General features: G+C 40.6%; 1 protein-coding gene across 3 annotated transcripts in view; it reads left to right on the top strand.

Moving 5' to 3' along the window:
* Positions 1-213: 213 nt before the first annotated feature.
* PHF21B (PHD finger protein 21B) overlaps positions 214-26,221 on the top strand; it is a 170,427-nt gene continuing 144,419 nt past the window's right edge. For all 3 annotated transcript variants that reach the window (XM_054834565.1, XM_054834555.1, XM_054834544.1), the window contains exons 1-3: positions 214-599; positions 1,252-1,284; positions 1,568-1,633. In XM_054834565.1, the coding sequence (XP_054690540.1) occupies positions 546-599; positions 1,252-1,284; positions 1,568-1,633 (153 nt within the window). In that variant the 5' untranslated portion in view covers positions 214-545. The remainder of the gene's footprint in view (positions 600-1,251; positions 1,285-1,567; positions 1,634-26,221) is intronic.

Below are 26,221 nucleotides of genomic sequence, written 5' to 3'. Positions count from 1 at the left end.
CTGCGGGGCGGAGCGGGGGCGGCGGGGGGGGGGGGCGCGGGGGGCGCGCGGGCGGGGGCGCGGGGGGAGGGGCCCCCCTACTTTGGCGGAAAGTGAGTGATGAGTCTGTGTCCCCAGCAAAGAGGCAAAGAACTTGCTTTGCAGACTGAGTAGTTGTTTCTTTCGATTGTTGTTGTCGCTTTTTTTATATATTATTATTATTGTTACTGCCGTTCCTTTTTCTTTTTTTTTTTTTTTATTTTTTTCCTGGCCTTTCTTTCTTTCCTTCTTTTTTTTTTTTAATTCCTTTTTTTATTATTATTTTTTTTTCTTCCGTGAAGGGAGGGGTGGCTGCCTTGCTGGCTGGCGGGTCGGTTGCAAAAAGCGAGAGAGAAAAAAAAAAAAAAAGCCAAAAAAAAAAAAAAAGAGAGAGAGAGAAAAGAAAGGGAGAGAAAAAAAAAAAGCAAGCCAAACAAAAACCAAACCAAAAACCAAACCAAACAAACAAACAAAAAAACTTCATTCGGATCTGAAAGTGGCAGGAAAGTGCCTGGCAAGTTGCAGGGATGGAGCTACACAGCTTGCAAGAGGCGTTAAAAGTGGAAATCCAATGTCATCAGGTAAAAAAAATAAAATAATAAGCAAATAAAAAATGCTCTTCTATCCCCGGTGCTTTTTAGAGGGAGAGGAGGATCGGAAGGGAGCCAGTGTTGCATGCTTATCAAGTAGCCTTTGCTTCTTGTCGCAGGGTCTATCGATCAGGGGAGGGGGGGGGGGGGAGCGGGGCCGGGGCTGCGGCCGGGGCCGGGGCGGCGGGGGAGGCCGGGGCCGCGGTGGGGGCCCCCCCTCGGGCCCCCCCGGCCCCCCGCGGCAATGGCGAGCACTTCGCCAAAGTAGTTTTGCGGCTTGTTTGGCTGACTTTTGGTTTTTGTTTTTTTTTTTTTTTTTTTCTTTGTGCGTGTGTGTGTGTGTGTGCGTTGTGGAGGTGCGGAGTTAACGTTGCGGTCGGTGCTTGTGTGAGAGTGTCTGTGCGTGTGCGTGAGTGTGAGTGAGTGTGAGCGAGTGTGTGTGTGTGTGTGTTGGAGAGATTAGGACGAGACTTGAATATTTATGAGCTTTGCTTGAAACTGACTCGCAGTGTTTACTTGCCTCTTTGTTCCTTACCCCCCTCCCTCCCCCGTCCACACACATACATACATTTAAAAAAATCCATTAAACTTGAAACAGTTTCTAATTCCTCCTTTTTTGGGGGTGATTTTTTTTTTTTTATAGAAACTAGTTGCACAGATGAAGCAAGATCCACAGGTAAATGCAGATCCTTTTTTTTCTCTTCTTCAGTATTTTATCCCTGCTGTAATAAGCGCAGTTGTGCTGGGACAGCAGGATGAGAAACTTTATCAGTAAGAGATCTCATTTTGTAGTCTGCACTGAGCTTTCTTACTAAGGAGGGTGTTTTGTGTGTGCATGCTTTCGTACGGCTTTGGTGGAACGGTTTTGCCTTTGAACAATTTCTAGATCGCAAGTTTATTCATTACAGGGGTTAGTTTACACTTTGCTTTTAATATGCATCTTATTGCCGTTTTTGCAGAACGGGGATCTTAAGAAACAAATCCATGAAAGGCAATCAAGAATAGCAGCTCTTAATGAGAAACAAGTAAGGAACAGATCGATTGAGTTGTGTTTGGTTTTTCTTCTTGTTTTTACAATGCACTTTCTAAACATCCGAAAAGTGTCTGCGTTAGCTGAAAAATACCGACAGCAGAGAATATAACATCCATTTTCCTAAGCGTAAAGTAAGAAAATGCATGTTTTCAAAATGAGGTCGGATTCTCTGATGTCTTGCTGGGGGAAAGAATGATTTTAGTACTAGTAGTAAAAAGATAAGCAGTAGTTAAAACGTAAAAAAAAAAATGAGGCGTCCATTTTGAGTTGGTCGACATGTTTTAGGAATATGGAAAATTCTCCTGTCTTGGGCTACTTTGTACACTTCCATGTAATGTGCAGAGCAAGAGTTGGGAGGGAGGAGGCTGGAGCCCAGTTCGGAGCCATTTCTGCGTTTGATTACAAAACTGATTTTTATTGATCACTTTATTTCTTTTCTTTTTTTTTTTTTTTTTGTTTTTCCTCCCCACTTGCCTTTCTCTTCCCTTGGTCTGATCTGACGTGTTAGCTTTTGATTCGAGTTCACTTAGGCACTTTCACTTTTTTCCCCCCTTCCAAAAATACGAATAAGAACAGATTAACCTGTTTCAGCTGCTGGAGGGAAAAAAAACCAAAAAAACCACCAAAAAAAACCGGAGGAGGGGAACAAAACAAACCAGAAACCTTCCTTCCTCCTTCCCCCTCCTTCCCCCTCCCTCTCTCCCCTGCCCTCCCCAAACTTTCTCATCTCTCTTTTTGTGCCGAGTGACCCCCGGGCCCGCTGCTCCGCCCGTGACCTGCTCACCGCCCCCCCCCCCCCCCCCGGGAGGAAAGTTGCCGGGCGCGGCGGGGGCGGCGGGCTTTCAGCACCGCGGACAGCGGCCGCCGCCGGGCGCACACTCACGCCCGCCCACTCGCACTCACACTCACCGAACTCTCCGCACCCCCCCGCCTTACCCGCCACCCCCACCGGCCCCTGTCCCCCACTTTCAGGACTTCCAGTGCAGGAAGGGCAGTTGACAAAGCCAGCAAGAGATCTGCCGGCTTGACACCCACCCACTCCCCCCCCCCCCCCCCCCCCGCCTCCAGGGGTGAACTTTCCCTCTCCATCCCCTGGCCCTCATGCCTCCCCACCCCCGCTCCTCCACCTCCCCGGGAGAGGCCGGCGCGGCGATGCTGAGCTCCCTTCCCCGACCCTCGGCTCCCGGCCCCGCCGGCGACGGGAAGGAGCTCCGTTCCTCCGGAATGCAGCAGCCCTTTCAGCACCAGGGCCGGGGACAGCGCCTGCGGGGCGCCGGGCTGCCAGCCCCAAAGCCGCCGCCTCCCTCCCGGCGAGGGACCTCCGGGGGAGAGGGGAAGGGGGCACGTGTGCCATTCCACCCCTTCCCCCCCTCCGTCCCTTTTTTAAATATATATATATTTTTGTGGTTGTTTTTGTTTTGCTGGAGTTGTGGTTAAAGTTGAAAAGTGATCCGTGCATATATAATCTGTGCCCATAGGTGATCGTGATTATCTGCCACCCTTTTCCTCCCAGTTTATTGTAATCAGAATTTGTCAGCACTCTCAATTTGGTAGTGGAAGCTTCCATTTTGTGAGGAAGGGGTGTTGGTTTCTTCTAACATGGAGAAAAGTCTGCAGAGTTTGAAGGTGGGGGATGGGGCCCCATTCATGCTGAACATTACCATTTTGATTGCTTTGATGCCATTTTTGGAGGGGGGAGGGGATAGAATACCCTACTCAGCAGAGCACAAAGATGTTTAATCACTGTATAGAATCAAATCAGATACTTTCTTTTTTAAAGCAAATCTGACACTACATGATAGCTAAGGGCTGTTAGTCCTTTTTTGCAGTGTAAAACAGCAAGTTGTTGACTCTAATAGTACTATACTGAGTAGAAGATTTTTTTTTTTAAACAAGGTAACAGCCTTTACTGCAACAATGCATCTTTATGTGTTCTTTCTTCAATATGGAAATAGTTTTACTGTTCTAAGTGGGTATTTAGAACATACATTTGATCATTTTCCCCTGTATTGTAGCAACTATTTCAAGGCTGTTTAAATTTTTATGATGATAGTAAATGAGAAGTTATTTATTATGTGTCATGTTGGAATTTAGATAAGGCGGAGAGACACATTTGAAAATACAGTTTCAATGTTCTGATTCAGCTCGGTGAAAAAGGTTTTTGCTAAGCTTGCGCAACATATTTATGCATAATCCAAACTAACTAGTAAACAATTGTCGTATATTTGTGACTTGGCCTTCTCAGAATCGTATAAATAAATCTATAAACTATGAAGTAATTAAACATAAAATACTAAAATGCTTTAAACAGCAAATTTGGCCTAGCAGGAAACCTACTATTTTTAGGCAAAAACCTAGATTTCTTTTGCCGATTTCAACATCTTGTGCAACAAGAGCTTATTTATAAGAGACTAGCTGGTGATGTGGTGTCCTCTTGCTCCAGACTGCCACCTCTGGAAGTCTAAACTGAAATCTTTCTTGGGTCACAAGTGAAATGAGTTTGGAGGTCTTAGCCTTTGACCAAGTCACAAAATCATCGTGTAACTTTGCAACCTTGCTATAATTAGTAGTTGCGCCTTAGGTAATGGCTTATAAATGGAGTATCAGTCCTTGAGGGCATGAAGAAGGTGCACTGAAGGCAACTGAGACAATAGATAGGCTAATGTTGGAGCCGTTTCGTGCTTTCAAGCTCTCATTTTTGTGGCTATACCAAAACACTGATGTAAACTTACGTAGGCAGTGTAAGTAGGGAGGTTATTTTTACATACGGATTTACATTCCTTCCCTCCTTGCCACCCCGAAGATTTGTTTAGGCACAACTAATTCATAATTCAATAATGTAAACCTTTGATTGTGCATGCACTGAATACAAAAGATGCTAAAATTGCATTTCAATTAAACTGCACATGTGGATGATGAAACAGATAGTAAAATGAATGGATGATCACATCATCCACATCTGTTAGAAATATAGCAGGGGTGAGTGTTGTCTTTCAGTATGCCTATTCATCAGTTTTCCATTGTAGCCACTGGCATTTGTAGCAATATTTCCTTTTTTTGAAAGTTACAATTAGAGACAGTAAGAACTGAATGACAAACTCAACTTTTGGTGCATGAGGTAAATGTATAAACTAGACTTTTATGCACAGCTGGATTTTAAGTTGCAACCTAATTAAGGATCTCTCACCAGTTATCAATGTTTCTTTTACGTTGGTGGTTTAGAGAAATATGGAATTAAATGTAGTTTTAATATTTTCTCAGTGTTTTCAAATAAGTACTCTAGAGCCATCATTTTCATTATTGAAATGCTGTGGCTTCAATCAATACTTGATTTGGCATCCAGCTCAGAGAGACAAAAGTTAGACTTTTGTTAGAAGTGTATCTTTTGTGTACTATAGTTTTGATGAATTGTAATAGCATTTGAGAGTGGGTTACCTCTTCTTTAACAAGATATGGTGTGTGAAGACTCCATTAGTTGGTCCAGTGGTTTTACACCTTCAATCTACAGCACATGCAGAGCAGCGGTAACATTTTTATCTAAATTGTCAAGCAACAAGCATTTATATGTAAATAAAAGAGCTATCATAAGAGCCAGCACTGGCCTTAAAAGCACACCAGAGGTGCTCTGCTGCATGTTTCTTGCTTTCTTTAGGTCCTTAAAGAGTCATTAGGAGTCTTTTAATTTTAGAAAGTTGTCTCTTATTAATTAATAGATCAAGATAAACAAATAAACAAATCTTTAACCTCCAGTCGGAAGTTACTTGTTAGTGACATAAGTATTAGGTGGTAAGCCAGGTCTTAAAAATTAACAGTGAGCATGCGTGGGCTACTATATTTTCAACTGCGATGAACTCTGAATTCAGACAGCCTGTCCTGGAGCGCAGTAATAAAAATATGTCTTCCTGAAAGACATTATGTATATGCCATTCACTTGTGCACTGCCTCATTTCTTTACCATAATTTACTATCTATGCAGAAAATCAACATTAGTTTCAGGCAGGCTCTCCCCGCCTGTGTTACTGCTGGTTTGTATTTTTGGGTAGTATATCTGAAATTAAATCGCTGACTGTATTTTGCCTGTGGTGATCACCAACAAAGCCTGTTTGTGGAAAGTGTGAGGCTTCTTAAATTTTAAGTACAGTCCTTATGCAAGTTGTTGGAAGCGATTTAGTTTGAGATGTCTGGTTGTAGTGATGTTGTATCTTTGTTTTGGGGAAAAAGAGGAAGTGTTTTTTTGGTTTGTTGAAATTCATGCTGTGCTGTGCCTGGAAATGGCAGCATTGTTTACACATGTTAAAGGGGAAATTATTGACATTTGCCAAAGCTCAGTATTTCATATGGCTGGGCACTTTCAAAATTGTTGAAGTAAAATAAGGGTTACGAGCTTCAGTGAAAACTGAAGTAGAACCTGAAAGGCATTTCCAAATCAAGTTGAACGTAATGTCAAACTCTGTCCCAAGGTACACACAGCGCTCCCGTTTGTTGTGGCAAGAATTGCACCTATGTTTGTTCATTCCAGCAGAATTTGGTTTGAAGGACCTTAGTGAGCACTCGCTGAAGTCGAGGGAGACAGGGCGATGAGCTCCCAGCTGAAGTATTAAACTTTTCAATCATTGCGTTGAGTCTTTAAACACAAAGGCAACAGGTATTAAACATGGGCTTGACTTTGCAGTTCTTCCGCACGTTGAGGTCCCTCTGACTTGGCTGGGAAACCTGGACAACTGCAGAATCCAATGAATTTACTGGCTCAAAGTAAAGATTAGTTCTGGATTGTAATTCAGACAGCTTCAGTTCTTTTTTTTTTTTTTTTTTTTTTTTTTTTCTGGAATCAGCTAGTAATTTATTGGTTGCTTTGCCATCCGTAGAAAAAGTGACAAAACTAGCAAAGAATTTACCTTCAGATCCGTGGAGGAGAAACTTGGGAATATAGTTTGCATAATGGCAATCCTAGCATTCTGTTTGTGCTTTCAGTAATACCATATTGAGATTCCCTGTTCATATTGGGGGAAAAGGGTAATAAAGGATATTTTCACAGAGGTGAAACACAATGGAAATGTGTATACTTGTGGCTTGCTGCCTTCCATTAGGTTGCCCTTATAAGATTCATGGAAATTGCACATCCGTAATGAAAATGTGTACTGGAGGGGGTTAGAACCACCTTTTGTTTGGTAGCTGCTTGACTGGCATGTGAAATGGTATTTCATTCCAGCATTTTTCTTTGACTGTACACTTTTCTGTACTTGTACAGTATATCGCTTGGCAGGGCTAAGAGTTGAAAAGTGAACGTTACATTCATTCTAACCATTTTAAAGAGTTCACTTTGATATTTTAGCCACTTAAAACACCTGCTGTCAGAACAGTACAATTGATTTCAATTAACTTTGAATTTCTTCAATAAGATGACTCTTATAATAACTCCAGTAATCCCATGATGCCTCATTAGAGGAGCTGGCTATGATGATTATCCCTGTGATTTAGCAATTTTTTCCTTACAATGCCTTTGTCTATTCAGAAAAAGGAATTATACCAACAATACCTTTTTATTTCACTTCTGGTTTTACACTAACGGTACTCGCTACCTGTTACACATTGTAAAATATCTAATTTATACTTGCAGCAAACAGGTATTTGTTCAGATGTACACGATACTTTCGTAGGGGGACCCTTTCAAAGAAACTTTAGTTCTATAGAGGAACTCTGTATCTTGGAGTTAGAATTTGTTTTAAGTTTTTTAGTAGATGCTTGGACAGTTTGAAGCGGTGCTTCTGCAGGAGTCTTTGTCTAGAGCTCTGGTTTAATGGAACAAATTCTCCACTGATTCATGCCATGTGTGCAGCTCATCCGGAACAGTGTATCATGTCAGATGTCTATACCAGTTCACCTTGTTTCAGAATCTGGTCCACCGACTCATTCTGCTTGTGGAAGAAAAGGGGAATATGTCTCTAAATGTCTCCTTTCCATAGCATGATGCTAGAGAAGGGGTTTTGAATGGTGATATTAAATGATTCTATGATTCTAAATCACATTTCCAATGGGATACTGCATCACTCTAAACACTTCTGGTATGTTCGAGTAGAGAAAATTCCTTTTCATCTCATTCCAGATTTGATTTTCAAGTTGAAAGCATGAAGGCGTATAAAGGCACGTTAATACAGAGTTACTTTTAACTTTTCCCTCTATGCCTTTCTCTTTGTGATCAAAGATAAAATATGCAGTATTTTCGTACTTGATTATAAAACGATACCTCCCTCTCCCCTCCACCTCCCAAAACAAAATCTGAAGCATCAACACAATTTCTAATCAATAGAGTTAAAGGGTAGAAGTTTGCAAATCAATAAGACAAGGCCGTGGTAAATGGTGTATGTGTGGCCACGATGTCAAAGAGGGCAATTTGTACAGACAGAGTAGTTGGAGGTAAGGGAAGTATAAAAATGGGCTGCAAGTTTAAGATAAGAACAAAGAAGAACAAAAAAAGAATTGGACTAATTGAAATGCAAATTTGTCTTTCTGCCATTAAAGTAGACAGTTATTTCAACCTAACAGACTCATATTTGGTCTATGCAATCCTCCTCCTTGAATCACCTTAAGCACACTTCCCTTATATGCATGTATATAAGTGTATGTGTGTATATATATATTTTTTTATTTTTTTTTTAAACTTAAGGTGGTACTACTTTCTTATTTGGAAATGTTGTTCTTAAGCCAAAATGTACTTCCTTAAACGTGCTTCCTCCCTCCCCTCTTTTTTGAATCAGCTACTTATTGTTATGTAGTAGCAATTTCCAGAGTGTCATATGAAATTGCTGATGCGGCTTAGTTCTAGCTACAACCTGCAACTGCCAATAGTAAGCATCTATTGAAATCTAATATGTACCACAGGGCTTTTTTTTTTTGCACATGTGCAGGCAGACCCTTCTGGTTAATACACAGAGACAGCGGAAAAATGGGAGGATATAGTCTCTTTTTTTAACCCACGGAGGAGTTAAATATATGCCCGAGTTTAAACTACAAAATGACCCTTTTGACTGAATGAAAGTAAACCAGAGAACTGGCCCTAAATGAGGCTGCAGTAAAATCAAAACAATAAATATCTGGGAACTCTGTAGATATGCCGGGTGGTGTTAGTTTGAGTTTTTGAGAGGCAGTCTTATTTTCAGAGTTGGAAATTAGTCCGAAGAGCCTGAGCGTTCAGACTGTGGCAAGAACAGTGTGTTCACCTGAAAGTTTGTCTGATCGCTTGCGTTTAATCAAGAGAAGCATACAATTGGTCTTGAAACAGAAGTTAAATCTCTATAGCGTATAGGTGGTTTTCCTTTCCACATTGATTTAACTTGACCGTGTTGGTACTTTGTGATGTCGCTTACCTCTTCTCCAGAGAGAAGGAACGGAATAGCCTTTCTGCGCAAACTCGGCTATCGATGACAAATCTTACAAGGTTACAGAAAGTGAAAATGTATATTACATTTTGATTAACATGAGTCAAGTGAGAATTATTGATACTTCTGACATGCAGCAGAGATTAACCTGCATTTTCTGTAATTTTCCGTTTTTCTAAAGCGCTTTGAATCAGCTAAGATTGCCTAAAGATTTATTGGTGAACTGAAGCTTTTCTAAGAATGAGAAAGGCAAGAGAAGCTTCCATTCTCAGAAATGTACTAACTTGAGTGTCTCTGTGTATAAATGTGCTTGTGTGTGTGTGTGTGTGTGTGTGGTTGGGTGTGAGCATAAGGTCTTTCTCTTTGATATCATTCAGGCAGAAAGCCAATATGCGCATGTAAATGAGCCTGAAAATGTAATTAAAAATATATACATACTGGGGACTGCGATACAGAATTTAATATGAGATGCAGGTTACAAAGTGACAAGTAACATTTCCTATATAATCACTGATACTAACTCTCATCTGTGATTTATGCATCTCGTGTTATTAAGTGCCGAACAGATAAATGTTGAAATTATTTCTTTAGATATCATTTCACCACAATGAATGAAAGCAAAGTATGCCTTGCCCATTCTTTTCCCTTCAGCAAAAACAAAAGCCAAAATACACCTACCATGAAAATGTTACTACGGAGACTATAAGTATCTTATATAGGGTCAGATAAAGACCTCTTTGATAACATATCTTTCCTGGCAATAAAATGTGACAAAATAGACTTGTGTCGTTAATATATTAAGATCAAGGAAATTCTGCAAACCATTAACACGCATCTAGGAACTCATATACAGATGGAAAAAGATAAAGATTGCCAAGCGAAAGACATAAACAATCTTGGCCTTTATTTCAGCGTAGATAACAAAGGCTCGCACATAAAAGCTTACATGAGAGGCATCTCAGAAACTCCAAACTTTGGGCAAGAAGCCAGTTTTCTTTGCCTGAAAGTATTTTCTAAAAGTTAGGTTAGAGTGCTGGGTGCAGAAGCTGACATTTCTGCTCTCCAGCTTGGGGAGAAGCTACTTGGAAAAGCTTTATTTTGCATTTAAAAATACAAGTGGAATCCAGATGTATTTCTATCAACAGCTCCGTAGCCCATAAATATATACAGCCTAAGCCAGTGCCTTATTTACGTTATTTTATTAACATTCTTTGCTGAGTGGGCTTGAATGGAGCACAATCTCTCATATAGAGGATCTAATTATAAACACAAGGGACAGAACCAAATAAGCAGTCTTTAAAGGGAAAAGAGTCTGGCAGCTTTGTTTAAAGTGTCCTTTAATGAACTTCTTTAGCAGCTTGTATCTTAGCAACACATTTTATTACATACCAATGCGGGAGAAGCAGTTTGCAGATGGAGTTGCACACAGTAATTTATTTCCCCCCCTTTTTTTCCCCCCTTTTTTTCCCCCCCTACTTCTCTGTGGTGACTCAACTGGAATGTGCAGAGTAGCTTTTCTAACACTGATAGCTCACTCGAAATCCCTGATTGGTTCATTTGTATCTGTTCTGTTTTGTTAGTTGATGAAAAAGGCATTTAGTATGGTAAATGCATAGTGATTTTGCTTGCTCTTAGAAATTCAGATATGACTGTTTTGAATAGGCATGGATTTAAATTAAAAACAACCCAAGCTTCTTTCAATGCACTTTCTTCCTTGTATGCGTTCCACTCAGCGCTAGTCCTCGTTGCACGCGCAGACGAGTTTCCAAATTTGTAGGTTATTTACTCTCCACTGTTACATGGGCTTGTTTTAATCTATCGTCTTTCGCTCCTCTAAAACTAATTGGAATATAGCAGTGACAAGAACATTTGCAATCTTTTTTCTTTCCTCTTAGACAATCCCCTGGCACTTAAACTGCAAATACATGAAAAAATAACAGTTGTTTTAAACCCAATTGAAATACTGCACTACTGTCCCTCCTTCAGATGACCTATAGTGCTTATCTTTGTGGAAAGAAATACTTTTTGTTCTCTCCATTACTAATTGCAGACTGAGTTCTGTTTGTATGTTTTGAGTGAAAAAGTCTGCGAGTAGCTTTTTTCAGTAGGGTCTGTTGAGGAATGCAGTACTATTGAAGGTGCGTATGAGCAATAGAATCTAGACTTTGTTATTTTTTTTCTCCTAAATTAAAGGGAAAAAATGCCTTTTATGAGCAAACTAAATACCAGTCAGCTCAATTTACATTTTCTGCTTGCTAGGCAGGTGTAAATCCAGAAATATATTTCCCTGGAGTTACCCAGACTTTGCACTGGTGTGATAAAAATCAGAATCTGGCCAGAGGGAGAAAAGCAGGTGAGGAAAGGGCGAATGAAGGCAGTCCAGAGTGTTAGGAGAACCCACAGAAGATGGAGATTATTGGTCTGCTTTTGGGGGTGGTTTCATCAAACTTCTGTTAAGGGCTAATATATTAGGGGTTGATATTAAAAAGACAAAACCCATCCATTTCATAAAGTCCACTGATATTTGCAAGTAGACAGGAGATGGTTTTTGAAAGAGTTGTTTCTTTGCTTAACATTAGTTATATGTATGTCCATTAACTGGCAAACTGTTACGTTTCTTGAGTCTTCAGTTCAAAACAGAAGTTTCTTTTCACTCCAAAATACGGATGGATGGATTTGACTCCAGTTTTCTGTTTTCAGTACGTCAGGCGACAGTCTGCCTGTTGTCCCCTTTGGATCTGCGATATCTCAGCCTTATTAGGAGCATAAAACTCCTTTGAACTCTAAAACCAGAAAGCGTATCACAAATGGAGGAGTAAAAGACACAGTAGTCCCACCTACCTTTGAAATGCTGTGATATTAGACCCAAAACAGAAGGATGTCCTCTGAAGCCAAAAGCGATTAAGTTGCCATGTGATTAACTTACTTTTTTCTTTTGCAATTCAGTCCACTGTTTATTAACTTAAATTGGATTGAAAAAACTCTAAGCTGGGGGAATGCATCAGAATCTTGCACAATCACCAGGATTAATGATGACAGCCTGAACTGTCGAACAAGCTAAATCATGAAATTCGCAATATTGCTAGACAAAGGGGTTATATGTTTTTCTGCAGCTGTATTGGCCATAACAGAAGGGACCAGCGGTTTCTGGTACAATTCATGTCCTGTCACGAGAGATAGTATTTACGCTATGCACAACATTTGAAGCCCATGTCTCAGGGTCATTCTTTTTAATGTGGTAGTGCTGGGAATGTTTAAGTGATGTGTAAAAGCAAGAGTCTTAACACATTTAGAACAAAATGAGTAACTTAATTATTTTCGGAAACATTTAGGAAGCAATTAGGAACCTGCGTATCAGATTGGCCAAGACAAATCAACCAGCTCCACTTGTTCATTTTTCCTTCAAAAAGGCAGAAAATTTTGTTTTCTGGAAGCACAGACATTTCCAGAAACTTCTTTAACCATCTGAGTGCTAGCACTACACCTCATTACAGAAGTGCTTTTACCAAGGGAAACTTAAAGGAACTTCCATCCCCAGATGAAGCAAAGACTCATTTATAAACAATGAGAGCAGGAACAATAGAAAGCTGAGTGCATTCTGCATGAATAATATAACTGAGGGTTGTGAAAAGCCTATGATTTTCATATGCCAAACTCAGTGTGGGAGTGCAGCATTCAGCTGATTTTTCGACACTGGAGATTCATCCCTTCTCCCCCCGCAACGTGTATGTGCAAACATACACACACAGAGGACTAGCGCTGATGATTAAAGAGGGAAGTCATCAGCAGCTCCTATGCAGTGATGTTGAGACTCAGGCGTAAATTCATAAAACTGATGGAATTTCGGTGGAAATCTAGGCCAACACTTAGCTTTAATACATGCCTTAAGTAGGTGGAGGAAAGGCCAAAGACCTGTTAAGAATAGAGTTTGAGCGTCAGTCTGTATTCTTGGCTGTGAATCTGATTTTGTTTGCATTTGTGAGTTTTTAAGTCAGAGAGCTTACGAGGCCTTCAGTATGAGCTCATACTTCTGGCACCTTTAGATACATAATTTTTATTTATGTGACTAAATCTGCATTTAAGCTCTGGATTTCAGGCCTCTTGGTTGAAAAAAAAAAAAAGACTATAGTTAGTTAATTTCTCTTTTTTTGTTTTTCCTGTTGCATTTACTTAGTTAAGTCATTCTCCTAAAGGTGCTGAACTATCAGCTCTTTAGATCTGGGTCTGTCTTTGTCCTGTGTGCATTCAATGAGATTCTTAATGAGATTCTTTTCCAGGACTCTCAGACCATAACGTAATGCAAACAGTGAGTAATAAATAGAAGGCAACAGTAGCTGATATTTTGCCGCACACAGCGGCAGAATAAACTTTCCCCAAAACTCATCTTTGAGTGTCTTTGCCAAATATGTTACAAATATAGAGCAAGCAATTTGGAATTTTCCTGGTTGAGACTGGCTAAGGTGGTCCACTCCATCTACTATTATGGATTTGCTACCCTATAAAGATGTTCGTAGCTTTATAGAAAATAATATATGCAGTTATTTTCCTAAAGTTGAGTTGGTTTGGTTTGGTTTGGGTGGTTTTTTTGTAGTTCAGTCCCTGGTTACTCTTTGAAATTGCCACCTATTAAACCGAGTGCTGTCAAATGTTAATGGTGGATTTTCGTAGGATGACCCAATGTCCTGAAAGCTGGACTGAAATCCACTAATGTATTTCCTGAAGATCTTTCTGCTGTATGGCACCCTGTAGTTCTACTGGTGTTAGCTGGGCACGGCGGTGAGCAAAAGCTTTGTCCACAATTATAATTTCTGATAGTCTTCCATTTTGCTTCACCATTAAAATAAAAAGAAAGAAAAAGGAGAGAAAGAAAGAAAGAAAGAAGGAAAGAAAGAAAGAAGGAAAGAAGGAAGAGATATAACACCAGTCAGATCAAGATTTTGTAGTTTTGTTGTGTTCAGTTGAGCTGTGACTGTTGATACTTCCCGAGCATCTGGGACAGGTGGACATAACTTCCCCAAACTACACTTTATATGAAAAAAAAAAAAAAAGGTCCTAAATTGACCAAACACTGATACAATGTGTGACTTGATCCCTCAGATTCTTATTCTTTCTTTAAGCTAGTTTCAACTGAAGCGACTGTTACTCTGATGATGGTCTTTCCCTAAAGACCGTGGCAATACCTTCAGATTTTGGTGTCACTTGCAGTCATTTCTTTAAAAAATAGCTTTAAAAATATTGTTCTTCCAGAACAAAGTCCAAATAATAACTAGCTGAAAATTACTACATATTTACTTAACAATTCACGATTGCTTGAAAAAGATCTTTTGACCATCAGATACTTATCATCAGCTAGGCTGTTGTAACTTGTGTAAATACATAAAGTTTTTTAAATGCATAGTTCAGACTGGACGCATGCATGACCTGAGGTTTATTAAGATGCAGATTCTTGACACGACTGAGCTCAGAGCTTTTATGGTCTGTTGGGTTGTGATCCACTGAAAGAATTTTACCTTCCCTGGTTAAGGATCCATTAGGTAGGAACAATTCCTCCAAAGTCATTACACTATTTTCAGCTTAGAAAGGTTTGAAATTAGCATTAATGAAGTACCGGACTTCTGTGGGAATGCTGAATGTGCAATGAATCAGACTTAAAAAATATTTGGTTGCTTTACAAGCTCATCCAACATTATTCTGAGACAACTGTCTGCTGTCTAGACTAAGAGCATCCAAAATGTTTTTTTAGCAGAAATGACTTAGAAGGAGAAGTAGACACAGAGATTTATATTTCAAGGGCCAGATTCTGCCAAACTTAAGGGCCTTGGCATAAGCACCCTTCATATTTTAAGGGGAAAAAATCCCATCCTCCTGGCAGAAGATGTTTCCAGACTGTATGGACATCAAAACACCTGAAGAGCATGAGAAAGAGGAGTAAGAGATGATACCTAGAACAAAGTGAATAAAGTTTAAGCTTACGGGTTCTTTGTGAACACAATAGGGACGCCCCAGTATTGGGGTGGGAAATCAAGAGGGATAGGTAAAATTTTGAGATGGGAAGGTGATTGTCTTTCCCGGTTCCTGGCAAAGGGTCGGCTGAGGAGCTTCTGTGGAGGAACCGCTAGCAGGCAGGTGGTGACTGTATGCATACCCGTAGCTGGCACAGGTCTGAGCGGTTTCCTCTTCCCACACTTCCTCCTTTCCCAGAAGAAATGGAAGCTAGCATTTTAAGACTAATTAGCTAATGATGATAGGCAGAAATTCTATTCTGCAAGCTTGATGCTACATGGGGACTTGAAATGAGGATTGATACTCCTATGCACACTTTTCAGTCTTACTCTGTTTATTTGCGTGGAGTTGATCCATTCTTGCATAGAACAAACTTTGCTGAATGCATACCGAGGAAATGCGGGGGGAGTTGAGTTTTAATGTGACTCAAATCCTTAGTGGTTGGAATTGTCAAAATGCTGTGCATTTTTATTTCTTAAGGCTAATATACTCCATCTTTTTTTAATTACCAGCTATAACTGGAGGTGTGATTGATTTTTCTCTACTGGAGTGTCATTACTAGCCTTTCTATATTCAGATGTCCATTTTAAAATGTTTGATTAACCCTCTAGTTAGAGTTACAATGTCTCTGCTCAGTGTAGTAATTTAAAAGTAAAGAATTTCATTTGCACTTATTCTTAACTCCCAGAATGGACGAGTCGGTTTTCTTACCTTACCTGCGTACCACGAGGTAGTATAAAGCTGATCTAGCAAAATGCATGAGGGTCCCACTCCTTTTTTTGTTTAGGTAGGTAAACCTACCTCGGCTTTTGTGGGGCAAGTAAGAAAATACATCAGCGTTGTCTGAGAGATGTTCACATCTGAGGTTCACACTTGCCGTGACTAAAATGATCTGTTTCTAATGTGGATGGTTATAATGCTCTCTGAGTAGTGGAAGTAATTGTACAGTGAAACCAAACTTCTGCTACTCACTTGTAGTTGGATTGACCCCAGCTGGCTTCCTATCTTTACTGCATGGCCTTGGCTCATTTACCCTGAAGGATTTTTAGGTTGAAACACAAAAACATACTTTCTTGCGATAAGACACCCTTTTCTTTAGTCTGCTGGGGATCATAGGAAGATGGTGGCTATGCCCACATCAGTGAGCAGTGCAGTGCAATGGAAGGAGATCTGAAGAACAGATCATGCAGAACAGTTGATGCTGAGGACCTGTTGGTGCTGAGGACACTGTACACATCCTGAGGGTTCAGGCTAGCCCTCCTGCGGACTGAGTGTTACTGCGTGGAACACGTTAGGTGTGCTCCAGAAGTGTACTCTTCTATTGAGTGTAATCCAAAGGAAATCCACTCGGTCTACTCCAAGATGACTTTGTAATATGAATCAAAGTACAAGATCTGCTTTGAGCAGATCACTGGGTGATCTGCTTCAGAGCGAGCTCTCAATTTGGAAGTAGTAATTAATGTGGATTTATCCAATATGCATTCCTTGCTGATGGGCTCCTCTGACACTTAACACAGCACTGCTCAACTCCAGCCTTTCTGTCTTTATAATGATCTCACAGGCCATGAACGGAGAGGAGGGAGAAAGACAGTTGACCTCCTCGTGAGCCTGGGTGTATCTACTGTATTCCTCTGTATTCTGCATGCCGGAGGGAAAGGGAATGAAGAACCAACTCCTATTATCTTTTCCCACACTATTTTGAGGACTAGAAATGTTTTACATCCCTGATCTCTGGGCCATTTCAGGTCTAATGAAATTCTGGATTCCTCTGTAAAGCTTTTATTTTTTTATTTCAGATGTAAGACCTACACCTAACTATGGCTGGGAACAGTGTCCCTCAAAGAGAAAGTCTCTTCCATAGCATAGTAGCATTTTAGGTTGCAGTCTGCAATCAATTTGTCTATGTTAACGGAAGTTAGTGTCTGTCAATTTTGTTCCCTTGCTTGGATATAACATTAGAGGGACACTTTGGAACTCCTTATATTTCTTGAAGAAGATGTCACCAATTCACTTTTTCAGTAGGAAATACTCCCTTTCTTTTCAGATTCCTAATGTTTGTAGCATTATCAAGTACACGAGACCCAGAAAAATCAATGTGATTCATAAACACAGTTGAAACTTATTTGGCTTAGTTTACTCTTAACTTTTTGCTCACTATAGAAAAGTAAGCAAACATAACTGGAAGAATGCATACTAGTGCCATTCTCTGATGTTAAATAATTATAAAACAAGGGAACGAATGAGTGGTCTTCCAATGTTCCTTTTTTAAAAAAGTAGCATTCTTCCACCCAAAACTTTACCACTGCAGATCTTCAGTGCTACTAGGAGCTGTGTAAGCAACCTGGTATGGGATCAAAGTGCCAACGGTGCTTCTTCTTACCAGCCTGGGGACTGTACAGGTTGGGTTAGGTCTCACACTGACCTAATGGTATGAGGGTTGTGCCATGATGCACAACTGAGCACTCTTTTCTTCCCAGCAGGTGCTCAGATACTACAGGTATAGTTGAGCTTGTATGATTCTTGCCTGACACACAGTCATGATTTCATGCCGTCAGGATGTTTTTCAATGGCGTGACACTCCTCCACAGTAATGAGTCTGAATTGAAACAGATGACTACCTTGCACAATTAGATGGGGAACTGCGTATGCTAAGAGATTAGTGTATAGTGGTGTGCTCGGGGTGCAGCAAATGTTTCTTTAAAACTTTGTGAGATACATGGTGTGGTCCCCTTACTGCAACTACAGTAGAAATGAAGGTTGGGTCTTGTGTTAGCCTCAAAGAAGTAAAAAGAAGGAGGAGGTTCTGGAACAACTTTCCAATAGAGAAAGTGGAAGCAAACAACTGATCTCTTAATATCCAGGGGAACCTGTGACATGCAAAAGCACTGAGGAGCCTTGGACGGCTGCAGGGGAAGAAAACACATAGCAGCCACTTGTTTGTGAGCTATAATGTTTGGAACTAGTTCTGCAGGACAGAGAAAAAACGTTAAGGGATGAAAGGGTCACTCTACATGTTAGCCAATCTCTATTTATCGCATGTGGGGAGTCAGTTCCAGCTGTCATAAACTTCCTGATGCACAGGTGCTTTTGTCATATTAGGAAAATTATTTCAAAATTATTTTCTGTTCTGGGTCTTACAGCATCAGTCATAGGAGTGTCTTTTATAACAACTTGAATACAGGGTTTTTTCCAAAACAGAGGTTGCTGACTCTAGTTTGTAGGACAGAGTTGGTATTCTCACAATAAGTCAGAATGTTTCTGGCACTTCATTTTTCATTTTGATTTTGGTGCCTGGAAGAGCTGGAGTGCAGTGTGGCACTCAGATACAGGGCGGTAAAGAGAGGGCTCCCTACACAGTCAGAGATGGAGGTGACAGTTTAAGTTCCGACACTGGTATTTCTTTTTTGCTGCCAGGAAGCACCAGAAGATGGCATGGTTTGTACAGATGCATGCTTGAAAGTGAATGAGTGAGCTTGTGAAACTGCTATTAATAATCTTGGGTAGGGCGTTAAACACTGTCATAAAGAAAAGCAGCAACATGCAGTATTTTAATCCTTATTTCTTCTTTCTGCCAGTAAGGGACAGCAGTGAAGTCCAGCCTATCTGCCCATCCTTTTCTGAGTTTGCATGGCACAGAAGAGGGGAGGGAGAAAGGAAAAGAAAGCAAGCGTGATGTGATCTTGGTGCAACATACACAGAAAGATCAGCCTGACAAAAAGGGATATTGATGGTAACTGGAAAAGACGGCACCTTCTCTCAAGAATTTTGACATAAAACTTTCTGTATCTTCTCTGTATGTGTCAGTTCAATTCTGAAGGGCACAGACTTCTTCTCCCTCTCGCTTTCCTCTTCTCTCCCCACAGTTCCCAGAAAAAATGCCGTGAAGAGCGCACAGTATTAAGATACTATTACGCTGTCTTAACTGAAGTGCCAGAGACTGCTAAATTTGGAGATTCAAGGTGTAAAAGCATTTGATTCATCTAAACAATCCTAATGTTAGAGAAAGCAGGAGCATATTTTAAAAAGCTGTGTTTGTGGGATTCTGCAGTATTAACGGGCTCTGCATGGCCTCCGGACATTTTCACTGGTTCCACAGCTCACGCTGCTCCTTTCCACGCGTAGGGGTCCCGGCTCCCGTCCAGCGGGAGGAGAATTGGTGGAGCTTTGGCTCTCTGAGTCACCATAGCCTGACCAATGCATGTTCTAATCTGTTTTTTTACAAACAGAGAGAGAAGTGTATTTGTTTTCTCCCATGGAAGGAAGAGGAGAACAGGAGACAAGCTGTGTATGATGTGAAGGGACAAGATGCTGTTAAATTCTCTTTAATGAACTGAGCTGGTAGATAAACATGTTATTTTTTTGGTGTCTGAAAAGCTCAAACAGGGAGGCTACTAAGAGGCAATAATGCATGTGGGCACATTCGAAAGGAATTTTTTCTTTTGATCAGATATAGGAAGAAAAGGATTGCCTGTACTTTACTGGACCCAAAGTTTGCTTTCACACTGCATATTGTATAGGTTTTTGCCATTTTAATGAAAGAGTACTTCAGTGCAGCAGTTCAAGATTATGGATGAATTGGTTAATATTTCTCTAGCTTTCTGAAAGCGTAAAGAACTAGGAAAGTGTAAAGAATTATACAAATTCTTAGTTAAAAATTAATTAGTACAGATATGAATTTAGACGGGAGAAGAACCAGTTAAAACTGTCTCCCCTACCATAACTGCTTCAGCACGTGACATGCTGTGGCTGATAGCCACTGCATTGTAAAATTCATAGAACAGCTACGTGGTTAAGGTTGATAATACATAGTTGCTTTGCTTTTTTTTTTTTTTTTATTCTTGGCTTTCCAGAGACTGGTACTTCCTTTTCAAGGGCAGGTTGAGTTTAACTCTGTGACTTGGTTGTTTATGAATTTTTGAGGCAGAGAGCTTGATGCAGAGTCTGATTCTGATGTATGCCAGGAGTAACTGCAGAAGTTGGTGGAGTGCTATATTGTTGAAACTGCTTTTAGACTGTCCACAATACTTACAGAGGTACTTGAAATTTGCTCTTTGCCATCCTGTAGGCTTGTTTCTGCAAATGGGACATTTGAATGTACAGGGACATCTGGGGGATGGGTCATATTTTCTGCTGGTTTAAAGTTTTCTCAAATCTGTACATTTACACTAGTGGAGAACTTGGTTCAGTATGAGTAAAGGTGGGATTTTAACAGAACCATCAGATGAGTGCACTCAATTCACTTCTTTTCCTCTCTTCTGAGGTGCTGTCTTTCATTTTCTGTGGTAACTACTGCGTTCTGATGCGGAGATACACATAAGCACATTGAGTTGCAAAGGTGTATGGTTTGGATTTTGGTAAAGCCTGGTGTGTGAGTATTTCACAAAGACTCTGTGTGTGTGTGTAGAAGTGTAAGGAGGCAGTGAGCGCTTTACGTTGTTGACCACAGCCTTCGGGCATTGGATAATTATTTCATACTTCTTTGGAGTAACTCATCTTAACGGGGATCTCAGGCTATCTGTTAAGGATGCTGGAACTCCCTGGTGGTTAGCAGGTTAGAAAAGCTGCCCATGTATTCTCACAGTCTGAAAGAGCTGAAGAAAGGTTTGCATCAGGCTCCTTATCTTTTTTTTTTTTCTTTTCTTTTCTTCTTTTTTTTTTCTGACTTTATTGGACTAGCTAGTAGTTAGAATTAAACATTGTGTTGGATCGTTCTGGAATTTTATATCTCTGCAGTATCATGCAAATCACCTTGCAGATGGGATACTTCCAAGTATAAAGAGTCTATAGATGATTTAACAAAGTGTAATTTTCAAACCGAAACTACACTAGCCACAGTGGGGGGAAGAAATACTGTGCATGTATAAAGCTAACAGTACAGAATTACAGTCAGAAACTTGTAAGAAATACAGGGCGTAGGGTTTTAAATGCTGATCTATATCTGTAGTTGCATTGCCTCTCCAGTACGCCCTTTGGTGTGTTCCTTACGGCATAAGGACTGGTACGGTTAAGCGCAGCTCTGCTCTGCGAAGTGTCAGGGTGTACAGCTAGACTTTTCTTGCTCAGCAGATCTGCTTTTTGCTGTGTAGGTTAATGATGCAGCATTGGATTTTCAAAAGCTCTCGACAATGGCCTGTACTATCTCTTGCTGAAGTCAATAGGAGTTTTACTATTGACTTCAGCTGAACCAGACTAAGTACTTCTGCAGTGAGAGCTTTTATTGAAACCTATCTGTAACTACAGTCCTGTGTGTACGTTGTCCCAGAAGGGACTTGATCACAGCTGCACCTCTGGTCCCTGTCCCCAAGCCCTTGATCAGTGAAGTTCCTGTCTCCAGCGTCAGCCTTAGTCCAGCAGCCCCTGGGCTTTTCTGATTGGGAAGGGACAACAGACAGTAGGACTGATGCTCATTAAACTTCACTAAATTTGTAGCAACTGCCCGAGGAACATGTTCAGAAGTGACTTTTTTTCCCAATTACTTTTAACATGTTCTTCTTTCCTCTCCAGATTTAGTCAGTGTTGCTGTCACTAGTAGAGACCGGGCCAGATCCAAAGCCATCTAAAAGTCAATTGAAAGGTCCCTGGCATACAGCATGGATTCAGTTCCACTTTTTTACCAGTTAGACTAGTTCTCTCTGCCTTTACCTAGTTCGACTACTCTTGCTGTCCTTGACAGCTGAGACAGTATGGGTTTAAAATGGGGAAAATGTATTTATATTCACTCTTGGAAATCCCCAAACATCTGAAAGGGTTTGGTTCAGATTAAGAAAACCCCCAATGCCAAAGCCATAGGTCAAGCAGTGACATGGAAAGTCTCAGATGAGGGTGAAACACTGGTGAGCAAAGCAAAAGAAAGCAAAGAAAGGTTTCATCTGACTGGGAGCCTGGAGTCAGAATTAATTCCGCAAACAGATGTTTCCAAGGCCAAGTTATGCATCTGTGGAAATGGAATTATAATAGTTGTTGTTTTGCTTCTTTAACAGACACCGCAGGAAGCTTTCTATAATACTGTTGGCCTTCAAAACACTTTAGAAATATGGCTCAGTTAGGTCAGACTACCAAAATGGTGTGGGTCTCAACTAATTGTCCGATGACATTTTTACTCTCTTAAATATATTGTTCTCATAGAAATGCTTTGGAAACAAGGGTTTTGATGGTTTTGTGCCTTATTTTGGTGCTTAAGGAAGAGGCAAACTTTGATTCAAGGTTTTGCAGTGATGTGGCATAGAAAGGTGTTCTCAAATATTAAATCTCTAGTGCCTGTTGAGGGGTGGTCTATGGTGCCTGACCTTCAGTTAGGCCAAATACTGAACCTCATCTTTTTGTGAAGCTTCTTGGTAACTTAATATCCTGAGGATGTCTACCCTTCTGTCCAGTTTTGTTGAGATTGCACAACAGGTTCAAAGTAACACACAAAGGCAATGCAATTTTCTAAGTATCACATCCTTAGGAAATGAGCTTTAAGATGGTTTTGTTAACATATTTTTGATACAAATTGATTGTGTGTGTTTGTTTGTTTGTTTGTTTGTTTTAAACTCAGTCTTATCTAAGAGTTTCATCTGCCATCCGGTGGGAGTGGTAGACTCTTCAACCTGAAAAGGTGCCCGTGCTATAAGTAGCTTGGCGTTCTTTCCTACTTAGCAAGTCATAAGAAGAATCTTTGCACCCTTTTCGGCACTAGTGAACAACATTTCTACTTTCCCATTTATTTTAGTAGGCAGCAGTGGCATTTAGCCATCCCCGGGAAGGGCTGAGAATCTTGTAGGACGAGGCTTCGGCCAGGACATCTGCTTCAGGAGTTGCTGGCCGTGTCCTTGCTTTCTGTAATGGGAACAGAGCTTGGCTTTTGTTCTCTCTATGCTGTTGCCACCAGATTGTGCAGGTAAAAGTGTATTTTGCATTTTGAATTGGAGTTTGCACAGGGCAGTAAAATTTTTAAATGGAACAACTTCTTAATTTCCCCTCTGGGGTCTAGGTAATAGCTATGAGGGTAAGAGTGGCTGTAGGAAACCTCTCATATTGACTGGGCCAAACACCCAGCATTACTCCTCTGCAGAGGTCCAGGGTGGCTTTGCTTCTCAGAGGCCACTCTAAGAACTTCATGAATGAAGCAAAAGTTTTCTGGGACCTGTAGGACTTTGGTTTGGTGTTATTATTTAGGTGCAGAGTAATACACCGGCCAAAGTTAAGGCACAATTGTAATGTGCTGCAGATACAGGTCTTAACGACTGCCTGTTCTTCAGAGAGTTTACTATCTTCATCCTGTATCTAGCAACTAATTCTGAGTAAGGGCAGCAGAGCAGTTGACCACTTGGTAGCTAGGTAAAAGCTTAATTTATTTGTGACAGTGACAAAGACAGGGAGGAACAAGAAGGTATAGAAAAGCCCCAGATTTGATGTGACTTGGAAAGAACATTCTCGTGGCTGGTTTGTTGGCTTGGGTCTTTGGAGACGTAAGATCGGTTCCTTGTTTTGGTGGTTTCTTCCTGTGTGTAATGTAGCCGGTCCCTCAAGGCACCTGAGGCTCCTTTCCTATTTTTAAAATGGAAGCAGCAGATCACTCTTGTTTCAAATAATCACCATAGTATACTTTCAGAATAAATACCTTCAAGAGTCCTGAGTATCAGAATGCTGAGCAGTCCAATTGCAGTGTATATACATTTATACATATAAATGATATAACTGTAATTTTGCCATGGTCATATAAATGTCTGAATTCAAAGATATCTAAATTGAAAGATGTACAACACAGAAATCCCAGAGAAACTGAGAATGTTCTCTCTTTAAAATACAAAAGAAAGCTCTTCTTCCCTTCAGAAGGTACAACCACGCTTGCTGTTCACTGGTTTGTTTCTGCTGACAGTGTTGAAATAAGATTTGAGGAGAGATCTGAAAACCTGGTGGACTGATTCGGGCCAATATATTGTCAAAAGCTCTTTGTGTACTCATGCACCGGGCAAGGGCCAAATGACGCTAGGAAAAATGTTTTATTCGTGTCGCAGACTCATTTGTTCTAGAAGCCCGAAAAGAAACCCTGTTTTCATAAGAATTACGGTTCTTGTTGTCACTGTCATCAGTGGCAGGACTTCATTTTTCTTCAGCAATGGCACAGTTATCAGAAACGTTCACACTTTTGGGTGCTGTTTTAAGTGAGGATGTGGCCACTGTTTACCTTGCCCTGGCATGATGTTCCTGCAGTGATGCGATGAGTCAGCTTAGGGAGCTGATTCACCCAAAGCTAACTTTACCAAAAAAACCCCCAAAAAACCAAAACCAAAAAAACCCCAGAAAACCAAAACCAAAAAAACCCCAGAAAACCAAAACCAAAATTATTTGTTTCCCCCAGGCTATGGATTGGCTAGTAAGACCCTGTGCAGGATTTTGGCTGCTGTTTGGCCCAAACTATTCTTTACAAAAGCAGAACCGGGCTGTATTATTTTGTGGCACATGGCACACAGATCAACAATGTCACATGCAATGTAATGGCAAGCAGAAAACACGTGGCATGCCTGGTATTTTACTGATCGGTTTGCAGCGTGCCACAGAGTGGATTAATCCCACGGACCTGTCATATAAAATCTTTCCATTTGGTTGCTTGCTTTCACACAATGTTCTGTAGCAGTTAACTAAAGGCTATTTATAACTGCGTTAGTAACTAATATTAAATTATGCTTCAATTTTTACATGAATAATCACCAAAAAAAAAAATTAGGAATATTATCCATATTCTGTCTTCCAGAAATAGAGATTTTCCTGTATACATTGGTGCAATCTGCGTGGTAATTTACAGTTGCATAGACCTTCAACAAGTCATGCAAAATCCATGGGGCGTCTCTTGATGCAAGAGTTTTAGCTGGAAATCTGATAGAGCTGACAGATGTGTACTGTGCACGCTCTTGTTCCTTCCCACACAGTTTCTTTGTACTCACTCGTCTGTGAACTCTCATCCACAGCATTGGTTCCTTCTCAAAGCCAGACAGAACCCGTGGTTAACACACCTTAGGTTAAATTCATTTCTGATATAGTAAGTGATCCTCCACCAGAGAAAGTTTGATTTTTTTTTTCCTGTGATTTACATTGTTGAAAGGGTTACCTACAAAATTTCTTGAATCTTAACTGTGCATAGTTAAGTGGTGTTAAGATACAGAATCTACGTAAAATGAATGCATCATCTAGAAGTTATGTGATTTGCTGAATTTGATATTGGTTTCGTGGCTTGCTTCATAGACATTATTTGATTTTGGTGGGCTGGAGGCAAGGTCTTCATGGCCAAATGGAGGTCCTGGTGAAGTTTTGTCTTTGCTTCTGTAGTTCTGGGATGAAGCTTTCTAGTAGGCACTGCCCACACGTCCTAGTACCTCTCTGAGCTTCAGTTTCTTTCCAAGCATAGTCTGTTTGGTGATAGCACACCAAAAATTGATTTTTGTGCTTGCTGGCTGGAAGCAGCAGGTAAGTACAGTTGGTAGATTGAGCCATCCACTCAAATTGACACTAACGTTGCCATTTAGAAAGCCTTTTAGATACACTCTGCATCTCTTCAAACAGACATAGTCTAGGCGTTGGAATTTAGGCACTCCAAAGTGCAGGACAGTCATAGCCACATCTGTCCACTGCCCCAGGTTTTATCTTGTTCATGTCAGATGTCAGGAAGATGACGTGTGCCTCACACTCCTGTTGAAATGCAGGGAGTTGAGGATGTGTAGTAGGTCTCAGGAGGCACCTGACAGAACCGATCTACGGCTTGCCAGGCAAATTCTGCTCCGTGCTGTGCCGGACTCTTGTATTTAGCAGAGTGCCAGTGCCTCTCACGGCACGCAGTCAGGCTTCCTCAGAGATTTCACATTCCAAAACAATTCTTCTAAGTGAATGTAGGGGAGAACAGATATAGGCTGTGATTTTTAGGAATACTAAGGTTGTCTTAAGCAGGTCAGATTTTTTTGTGTCTATATGCAGCTAATTTTTATCATCTTGTCACAATTTTAAATCCCCCTGATTACTATTCGCTTCAGTAGCCTCCAGGTGCTGCTTCTTGTATGTGGAAAAACTTGGCAGTTACGAATGTTTGCTCCTAATGAGTTGCCTTTTGTGAAAGCGCATTGATTTCTAGATCAACATCACAATTTTAAGTGGCCTTTGTAAACTCTATTACAAGTAGCTGTTTGCAAAGTTCAAAGACTAAAAATTAATTAAAATCTGAGGCACTC

This window comes from Grus americana, chromosome 1 (genome assembly GCF_028858705.1).
Source record: "Grus americana isolate bGruAme1 chromosome 1, bGruAme1.mat, whole genome shotgun sequence".
Lineage (NCBI taxonomy): Eukaryota > Metazoa > Chordata > Aves > Gruiformes > Gruidae > Grus > Grus americana.
Note: the sequence above shows the minus strand (reverse complement) of the source record. Positions and strands in the feature narration are given on the sequence as shown.